Here is a 10,927-nt window from a genome sequence, read left to right on the forward strand (position 1 = left end):
ACATGAATTATTGTACCTACTAGGACTATCAACTGACTGATGCTGAAAGCATGCCGTCAAATGTTGCCATAGAAAAAGAATTTCGCTATGCGCTATTTAAAGTCTGTGAGTAATTTTCTCTATTTTCTTATTAAAAGTCTGTTCTCTATTTTCTACTTGCATTAATTTTTGGAACACTTGTCCAGAATCCTAAAAACAATTTTATTGTACCGAATATGAAATGTTTTTCGTTAGGAAAATAAATTTGAAACTGAATTTTGTAAAGAAATAGAAAAATTCTAGCAACTGAAGATAAATTTTTTGCAATAACAAAATTTAACCACATTGATTGGGGCTGTAACCTATTCATAGAAGATCTGCAATCAGTCTTTTCTAGATCTGAAAAATACGAATTAAATTTTGACATAACAATGTACTTTGAGAATGAAAATTATTAAGAATAAGGTCTTAATAAAGAAAGTTTATAGACAAAGTTGGTTAATATAACAACTCTTTCGAAATTTCCTAAAAACTATTAAATAGATTTAATTAACAAGATATCTTTTCGTAAAATTAACCATTTGTTTTTGTTTTTAGGGCTCATTTCTAGTTGGACATGCAATTTTTGTTTAAAAATTGTGGGTAACCTCTCATAAAATAACATATGACATATAGGAGAAAATTTTGCTTAATGTAACAAATGCAGAAGACAATCACTCAAAGAAAAAAAAAGCATGTAAAAATAGTTGAATTTATTTAAAACCAATAAAAATAAATAAGATTATCCTTTCGGATAAGTAACTGAAAATAATGAGTCTTAGAAATAAAAAGCTTGGAAATAAAGAAAATTAAGTCGCAATTTATTATCCATTTTTCACAATCAATAAATATCTAATTCATAAAAATAAATATTTATTAAGATTTTTTTTTTGAAAATTATATAAATACATAACAGAGAAAAATTGATTAAGTTTTTTCCTTTTTATCAGAATCTTTTTCCTCTTTCTCTTCCTCTTCTTCTTCATCATCATCTTCATCATCATCATCGTCCTCATCTTCTTCATCATCGTCATTAGAAGAATAATTACCATAGTCATAATCTTCATCATAATTATTGTAGCCACCTTCAAACAGAAATAATGCAAACTGAGATTGATCATAAAATATGTCGAGCATAAAAAATTGTAGTTATGAAATATTTGCAGGATAACAAAAAGCAAAATAATACTTTTTTTAATGATAAATCTTTTTTTTTCCCTTAAAATTTTTTAAATGCACCAGAATAAATTTTAACGGAATTTGAAGCTTTACCTTTTTGTTCCCTTCCCTTATGAAATAAAAACATGAAATAGAAGTAGGTACATAAGGAGTAGGCTAATAAATAGGAAAGCAACCTAGTTGAAGTTCAGAAGAAATCATATTTGATGCCAGAGGATTATTAGTTAGAAACAATGAATAGTTAAGCTATAATTTTTTTTTAATGTTGAGTGTGCACTAAGGTTTAAGATTTAGTAAATAAAATCGATCAAATATGTATTAAGAAACTTAAAATTTTATAAAAATTGGAAACAAACTTATAATAATAATAAAGAAACTAAATAATTTCAGAATTATATTAGAGCTAGTGAAATCAAGTTTTATCATATATGATTGAACTTTTTTATTGTATTTGAATTAAACATGGTCTACAAAACATTTTTAACAATGTATTACAGGAGTAAAAACAATTTAAATGTTCATTCTTTTGTTTCTTTTAAGGAGAAGAAAAGTTTAAAAACATTGAACTAAGCACAGGTTGTTAAAATTTACCCTAACAAATGTTAAGTTGTTCTACGAGATCTTCTATTATATACTTTCTAAGTTAATTTTTTATTTTATTTTTCAATATAATTAAATAGTCTTATTTAACTTAATCTTAAAAAGCATTGGATTATATTCCTTAACAACTTCATGTATCATTAATATGAAACGAAGCAATACAAAAAATAAATTTCATTTACTCTTAAAAGGTGACTTTAAAAATAACTACAATTAATTTAAAAGTTTTATTTCTATTATTAATAAAAAAGTTACGTATTTTTTACTTGATGTAATAAATATTATTTAAAAAAATTTAACAAAGAATACAAAAAAAAAGTTTAGGCGTGAAATAAAGGTTTTCTAGAGAGTAAAAGTCTAATTTTCCACTTAGCCATGACAAAAAATAAATCTGCAGTGTTAGCTGAATAATTTTCTTAATTTGTTAACAGAAAATTTGGAAAACTGAGATTATTACTACTTTAAGATCAACTTAATGATTGGGAAACCAAAGTTTCCTAGAATTAAAAATATAGATTTATCAAACATTAAAACTAACATTTCATCGGGGGTTTCGAAATTATATGATTCAACAAATTTTATTGCACAAGAGTAATAAAATATACTATTTTTAATTTACTTGGATAACAAAAGAGAGTTTTAACAGCTTCTAGCATAATAGTATTAATGGAGAATTGAACAACTCACAATAGTTTTAGATCAATATATATATATATATNTAATCATGAATATAAGCTTATAAAGTATATCTCTGGCTCTTCCTTACAAACAAATAAAATAAACTGTGTTTGAAAAACATCGCTAGGAGTACAGAAAAGTCTCCAAATAATCTCCTATTCCTGAAAATAGTTGTTTTTTTTTTTAGCCTTTTCAGGCAAATAAAGTTGCCATAGTCACCTCATGCCAAAAATAGTTGCAAATAGTTGCATTTTAGTCGCCTGTGGAAACCCTGAATTCCTTAACAAATTCATTTATCATTAATATAAAACAAAGCAATACAAAAAATAAATTTCATTTACTCTTAAAATGTGACTTTAAAAATAACTACAATTAATTTAAAAGTTTTATTTCTATTATTAATGAAAAAGTTACGTAATTTTTACTTGATGTAATTATAATATTTAAAAAAATGCAACAAAGAATACTAAAAAAAGTTTAGGGGTAAAATTAAGGTTTTCTAGAGAGTAAAAGTCTAATTTTCCACTTAGCCATGACAAAAAATAAATCTTTGCAGTGTTAGCTGAAATTTTTGTTAAAATTTTTTAACAGAAAATTTGGAAAACTGTGATTATTATTATTTTAAGATCAACTTAACGATTGGGAAACGAAAGTTTCCTAGAATTAAAAATACAGATTTATCAAACATTAAAACTAACATTTCATCTGGGGTTTCGAAATTATATGATTCAATGAATTTTATTGCATAAGAGCAATAAAATGTACTATTTTTAATTTACTTGGATAACAATAGAGAGTTTTAACAGCTTCTAGCGTAATAGTATTAATGGAGCACTAAACAACTCATAATGGTTTCAGATTAATATATATATATAATACATAAAAAAAGGAATATTTTTTATATCAATACTTAATTGAAATTTATAACAAAATTTCGAGACTTCATGAATTAAATGATTTTAAAGTAGGGCTTCAATAATCTTAAAGTGAAAATGCAACTTTTCATTTTTGTACAAAAGGAATTTAGACGATGAACCCTCAATTCACTATTTAATAATTCTGCTAATAATTAATTTATTATTGATTGGAATCAATCATTTTTAAAATCAAATGAAATTGATGAATCAGTAATTGTGAGCTTGATATTGTATGTTCAGAAATTAATAAACAGACAATTCACCTTTGAATTCGGTATCATAAAAATTTCATTGTTTAAAATAGTTAATTGAGTATATTAATAGTAATAAACTGTTAATTGTGTGATAAAATTACTGAATACGGAAAAAATTTGAAAAATTTAATACTGCGGGGAAGAATATTGCCCCTAATTTTGAAATATCAAATTTTATCTTTTCTCCTACATTATTAAAAAAAAAAAAAAAGATGTTGGATCAAATATCCAAATCTTTCAACTATACAAATCAATTACATATTTTAAAATTCACATTTGTATTCATAGAAAATGAGATGTTCTGAACAAACAAAAATAATTAGGAGCATCAGGGCTAAAAGATGAAAATCATGATAAATAAGGGCAAAATATTTTTTACCAGGAAAGAAAAGGACAACTAAGATACCTTCTTTTAATCTTTCAATTATACAAATCAATTACATATTTTAAAATTAACAATTGTATTAATAGAAAATGAGATGTTCTGAACAAACAAAAATAATTAGGAGCATCAGGGGTTAAAAATTATGACAAATAAGGGCAAAATATTTTTTATCAGGAAAAAAAGGGCAACTAAGAGCCCTGAATAAGTTAAAGTCTAAATTCAAAATAAAAACAATACCTGAATAGTCACCATAACCAGATGCACCTTCATCATCACTATAACCATTCTCTCCAGTAGCTTGCCTGCCATAATCATGTTTCCTAACTGCAGAAAAAATTTATAATTAACTTAATATTTAAAAGCTTAACACTTAAGAATGGCTTAAAAATCAAAATCAAACTTACTTGACATACTGAGGTCTTTTGTTTGTTGAGTGTCATAATTACATTTTGGACAGGGGATTGGCTGATTTTTTTCATACTTAAAACCTTTTCTCTTAACATGATCTTCACAATAACATGTCTAAATATAAGCATAGAGTCTGTTAAATTTCATTGAAGATAAACTTTCATTTGTGTTTAATAAAACAAAATGAATGAAAAAAAAAATAGTTTTTTGAATTATTAAATAAATCTTAAAAATAATATACATAATGAATGTGATTAAGTATTAATACATTAACATTATAATACATATATATATTAAGTGTCAATACATTAATATTACAATCAAGTTACATTACATTTTCAACTAATAAAATTAAAAAAAAAAAAAAAAAAAACAAAAAAAAGCTGACAGAATTACTATGACTCTGAAAATTTTCAAAATTCACAGACTTTTGCACTTAAATAAGAATAATGATATTAATAATAAAAATAATCCCCTTTCTTTCAGCATTAAAATTAAAAATTCAGAGATTTTTTAAGGGTTTACTTACTGAAGCTGCCTTATTGATATAATTGAAATTTACTTATTAATTTACTTTTTATTGAATAATGTTTTGTTGAAAAAATTAACTTTAGACGAAACTTGGTATTTAGGTGCAAATAGAATTCAACAAATAAATATAAATTTCAATTGTATAAAAAATCACATATAAAAATAAAATAAACTATCATAACCTTGCATCGTAAACAGGAGTATTGGCCAAGCCTATTACATGATTGACCTGAAAAAAAAAACTTAAATTAAAACACTAATGAATAACCATTACTTTATTTACTAAGGTATTTAATATAAAGCAGAGCTTTTTTTTTTTTTTTTTAAAAGATTTTTAAATCAAGATTATGCCTGCTAACATTTAAATTTCAGCAACTTACAATGTGTTACAAACATTCTTCATTTCTTTGGTAAGCGTGCTAAAAATAGTTTCAATAGAGTTTTCGTAAATAATGAAATAAGTAATGTAGGGTTTGTGATAAAAATTTCAGCATTTTCTCTTTCACAAGAAAGCTAATGAGTTCTGGTTTACTTCTAAATGCTCTCTAAAATCTTATTTTTCGACGGTTACTTTAAGAATTAATTTATTGATACATTAAAATAAAAAAATCTTACATTTATCATACACTTATCTAGAATGATTATGTTCATACAGGTATCTAGAATGATGTAAGAATTTGCTACATTTAATAAAGTTTTGAAGCAAAGAACATTGTTTTGATGAGAATGAATTTCATAAAAAGCAATAATAAAGATACTCGATTGAAAAAGAAAATTTTTTATTATTACAAAAAATTATGAAAGTGAGTTTATTTCTTTGCTTTTTATCTTTCTAATATTTAAAAGTCAATTCTAATGTGTTAAACTAAGTACAAGTATGCAATTAAATTTTTTTAGATTGTGTTGAATTTTTACAATTATAACACCTTATAACAATTACATTATTTATAAAAGTGTATTTTTCTGCAATGAGAATTGGCACACCCAAGGGGGATTATAACCCCCTGAATAAAAGAAGTATTACACTAGCTTTTAAAATAATAGTTAAAGTGTTACTTACATTTAAGTGTTTCGGATTCTAAAAATTGACAGCTGGCTTGATGTTCAAATTGATCATCTTCACACAGATATGAGTCACAAAATGAACATTTATAAACACGACCACCTGCAGAAGTGTAAATATTAATGACAATTCAATAGAAATTCCTGTTTACAGCATAGTAACATAAGCAAAATATGTATCACAAATGTATATATTAATTTTAAACAATTCTTTCTAATCAAAAAAACATTTCACAATTCGACAAGTTTGGACAGAAATTTCTCCTCAATGTGCAATCTTTTTAAAGAATAACAAATAGGAAAACTGGATTTTTGACAGACACCTCTAAGAAATTTTTTTTTCCTTTCAAATTCCATTCATGAACGCAGGATGAAAACTTACTTGAATGCAGAAAGAATGATGAAACTGTGGCTTTATGCTACTTTCAGTTTCAGTCTCATCTATTTCCCACATGATCTTACAGGATGGAAAAGCTCTGAGGCTAATAAAAATCTTGTCCTAAAGGTACCTTGTTGAGTTTTTGTAATTCATGGGAGAATTCACCAAACTATTTTTAACGACTATACTAATATTTGTTTGATGTTTACACTGAATTCTTGTGTGGCTTCGTAATGATGAGAAGCCAATAAATTAGTTGTTTAGTTTTTAAAGACTTTGTGTTATTATCTTTCCAGTAAGCATTATTTCACCTGTTTGATTGGAATTATAATCTTTATTGTGAAATTATATTTGGTTGGAGTTATAATCATTAAAATCTTTATAGTGGTTCAATTAGTCCTTTATAAAATGTATGGTTAAGTTAAAAAAAAATACACAACATAATGCTAAATTTTAGAAAATGCAAATGTCAAAGAAAAAAAAAGTAATATTGACAATTCTTATTGTATAAACACATTAAATACTAATATAAATAGCTAGTTGAATTTGTGTTGAAGACATTACCATGATCCCAGACACCTCTTTGACACTCAGCACAAAGAGCATCTTGTAGTGGACAGTTGCATGCATGAGTTGTGAGACATTTTTTACCATGGCATACCCAAGCTTCACAGAAATCACAAATAGCACCCTGGAAACACAAAATTAAACAATTTATACAAATATCAATAGTACAGCTCCTTTAAGGAAAGGGAAATTTAAATACAAAATATTAAAAAAGCATTTTTAACAAATTTTCGGCCAAAGGTGTGTAAACTCACTATTTCAATAAATATTTTTTTATTAAAACCGTGATACATATTTCACACTAACTTTATTTTTCTGCAATTGTCAAGGGTTCTGAAGACATCTATAAAATATTAGCAACTCAATTGGAGTAAACACTTCCTATTGAGAAATTTTTAAACTTCACTAGTATCTTAACTTGAGATGCTTATTGACAAATGCAACTGTTTGAAAATGTATAATTATTTCATTTGAGATTAAATAAAAGTTTTTTAAGCATATTTTAATAAATATAATACCACATTTTATTAAATTTCTATGTTTAGCCTAAAATGGATTAGCTCTTTCTAAAGCTGTAGTTGGTATTTTTAACATCAATTTTAGAAGTTCATGGTAAACTATTTACCAATATTAATTTGTGCATTCATTTGTAAGGACTTCAGCTCTGATGAAGTACGCTTGAATAAAATTGGTGAATATATGTCAGACTTGGAAAATATATAAAAAGATATAATATATTCTATTTTAAGTTTATAGCATTCATAAAATTTGTTTTGTAAATTAAAAAAAAAATGTTTTCAACATTTCATCTAATAAGCTAAATGAATTTTTGTTTTTGGTATCAATTTTGATTCCAAAAATATTTTAGTTTGCCTTTACTAGAGATAAATAGCCTGTTAAAGGGTTAAACAACTAGTTTTCTCACTATGTACACGTATGAATAGCAAAAACATAAATTTTAAATTTATCTGGTGAAAAGTTTTAAACGTTAGAATAAAGTACACCGAAAAGTATTTGTCAGTTAAAGAAGAAAAAAAGAACTAACTTACATAATAAAAGTTAACCAAATGTTTAAAATTTGAAGGACAATGAAGAGTTTTATACCCATTGAAATTATATCAAATTCCTTTTCTTTGAATGTTAAAATAAATGAAAAAAACTTTTGTTGTAATTATTTATAAAAGACAGAATGAAAAAAAAAAAACATTTATAATTTTATTATGGTTAGAATATTTAGCTTGTATATTTATTTTAGAACAAAATAAATACAGAATTGTATATAAATAGTAGCGTTAAAAAAAAAGAAAATAAAAATTGGGAGCTATCAATGGTTATTTTGATACCATTAAAAATAAATACAATAAACATGTGTAAATTGAAAGTTTAACAAATTACAAAACTTATTTATTATTAGATGATTTAGTATATATTTGTCAATTCAATAGAAGAACAGCATTGAATTTTTAACAACTGAAAAAATCTCTTTTATCTGAAATTGAAAGAGGAATATGTTCATATACATATTTAAAGTAAACATTTTACAAGTGTCAGTTTAGGAGTGATTAAACACATAATTTAGCAATTGCCTTTATAGTAGAATAAATACACAGTAACTCATTTGCAGTTTTCATATTTTTGATTTACTTTTTAATATCTCTCAACTTGTTTCCTATTCTATTCTTACTTAACACTAAAATTTCAATTTTTCTACAAATTGTAACCCACATTGTAATTTTTTGTCCAAGCGTATTAAATTATTTCCCCCGTGTAATAATAAAACAGTGAAAACGATTTTTGTTAAAATATTGGTTTAACATACTTTACAGTAAAGATACCATTTTTGTGAATTAGATTTTGAAATATAGCAGATTTAACCTTACAGAGATTTCCTTTTTAAAAATAGCTATTGTTTATTAAAACAATTATCATTAGAAATACAAAAAGGGCTTTCTTAGACATTTTTCTATTCCAATAAGTAGCCTAAGGTAAAAAAAAATCTTACCACCATGCCCATACCAGTTGCATATATGCCAGGATGTTTGACAACACAGTCTCCAGTTTTCAGCATACATTTGATTTTACCTATAAAATTTTAAAATATTATTTTTATATCAGGTCATGACATACTTACATTGTAAATTTAACAGTTTTTATTTTTTACCACAGAACATTGCAGTATTAGGATGATGAATTAAAACATAGATAAAACCAAAATTTCTTATTTATCTTTTAAAAAAAATGCAAATCATAACCATTTCAATTACTTATTGTAATTTATTATCATACTTTTTTAATAAAGGGATGTAGAATACAAAGTTAAAAATGATTTTTTTTTGAGCCCATGGAATTGAAAATGTCTAAACAAAGCTCATATTGAATAACTAAAATACTTCAAAGTACAATTATTCAGAGGCATTCCATTTCTCGATAAATTAATAATACAAAGCTTTCTTTTAAAATTTTTTTAAATAAAAAGTAATATACAATATGAGTATTAAGAACTTTTCCAGTAATACGATGTAGTGAATTAAGAAAGCCAGTCTTAAAGAACAAAAATGCTTCATTAAAATTTTTTAACAAACAAAATAAAATAATGAATTCTTCTCAGTGTTCTTTTTTAACTGCAACAAAATAAATGTTCAGTTGGTGTAATTAAATAAACAGTTTTCAAAAAATAAAATAACTGAAATTTTTAGAATTTTAAATAATAATTGAAAAAATTAACCCTGGTTTTGTAAATCACATTAGCAGTAACAAGCTGACTTCTATTGCTATCGTATAGTAATTATTAAACTGCATGACCTAAATGTTAAACTGCATAACCATAACCCAGCAGACTGAAGAATCCTTGTGTATTAAATGGTGACTGGTGCACCCTAAATCTGTTGGGGGTCACAAAGCCCTCCAAGTTCAAAGTCCCCAAGAGTTTCCTTGTCTTCTAAATTGAGTTCAAAATTACAAGGTTACAGAGTTGTAGTCGCAAAATCAACTTTGAGCTGGCTGTACAATGATAGTTTTAAAATAAAATTCTAAAACTTTCATTAATCTTTTACCATTTGTGATTTTAAATGTCATGTTTAATTAAAGTTTATATTATCACTAAGAATTACTTTCATAATCTTATAATAATACACTGATTTGTTATACTAATAATTTTTTAATAATTGAAGCATTATTTCATGTTATTTCATGTGCTTAAAATAGTTAGTTTATTAATGCAAAAGGAAAAAAAAACTATGAAAAAAATCGATTTATCAAAATCTTCCATGCTTTAGTCATTTAATTTTTAAAACTCTCTATGAAATGTGAAAAATGAGTAAACATAGTATATCTAAGCTTTGTAGTTTTGAAAGGGTAAAAAAGCAGAAAATAATAAAAAAAGCTATAGTAAAAAGGCAGAAATTAATAAAAATAGGATGGAAACCATGGCTACAGTATGTGTGTTATGTGGCAGTATTTATGCTTTATGCTGTAGTTTATCTTAATTTACGCAAGACTCTGCTTCTTAAAATCAAATTAACATTAGAAAATTTGTTTATTTTATTTAAAGAATGCTTCACATAAAGTAGTAGAGATAATCTCAATAGCCCTAAGTCAGAGTTCGCCAAAGTGGTCTATAAAGACTCCAGGGGTCTATTTAACATAAGCGGGGCCCGATCTGAGCCAGGGAATCGAATGGGGGTCAATCCGAACCGGAAGGGTCCATTGGTCGTAGGATTATCAGTATTTTTCAGATAAATGACAATTAGAAATAAAAGAAGAAGACTCGGAAATATATACAGGCAATCTTCAAAAATTGAGCGACGATTTTAAACTGCGCTTTGTTGATTTGGAAAACATTGACATCCCTGATTGGATTATTGTGCCATTTTCTGCTCAAATTGAAAATGTGGACATCAACCTGCAAGATGAGCTTGCTGAATTATTATGGGGATTTGAAGCAAAGACG

The 10,927-nt window shown here is 25.4% G+C and overlaps 1 protein-coding gene across 1 annotated transcript in view; it reads right to left on the reverse strand.

The window, feature by feature from the left end:
• Nucleotides 1–818: 818 nt before the first annotated feature.
• The window catches only part of LOC107446571 (zinc finger protein 330 homolog Noa36), a gene marked incomplete in the record, with an annotated part of 12,850 nt that continues 2,741 nt past the window's right edge, over nucleotides 819–10,927 (reverse strand). Inside the window, 7 exon segments of the mRNA XM_071184972.1 lie at nucleotides 819–1,103; nucleotides 4,269–4,355; nucleotides 4,436–4,553; nucleotides 5,153–5,199; nucleotides 6,031–6,135; nucleotides 6,976–7,102; nucleotides 8,981–9,060. Coding sequence (XP_071041073.1) covers nucleotides 946–1,103; nucleotides 4,269–4,355; nucleotides 4,436–4,553; nucleotides 5,153–5,199; nucleotides 6,031–6,135; nucleotides 6,976–7,102; nucleotides 8,981–9,060 — 722 coding nt within the window.

The sequence above is a fragment of the Parasteatoda tepidariorum genome, chromosome 9, assembly GCF_043381705.1.
Source record: "Parasteatoda tepidariorum isolate YZ-2023 chromosome 9, CAS_Ptep_4.0, whole genome shotgun sequence".
Lineage (NCBI taxonomy): Eukaryota > Metazoa > Arthropoda > Arachnida > Araneae > Theridiidae > Parasteatoda > Parasteatoda tepidariorum.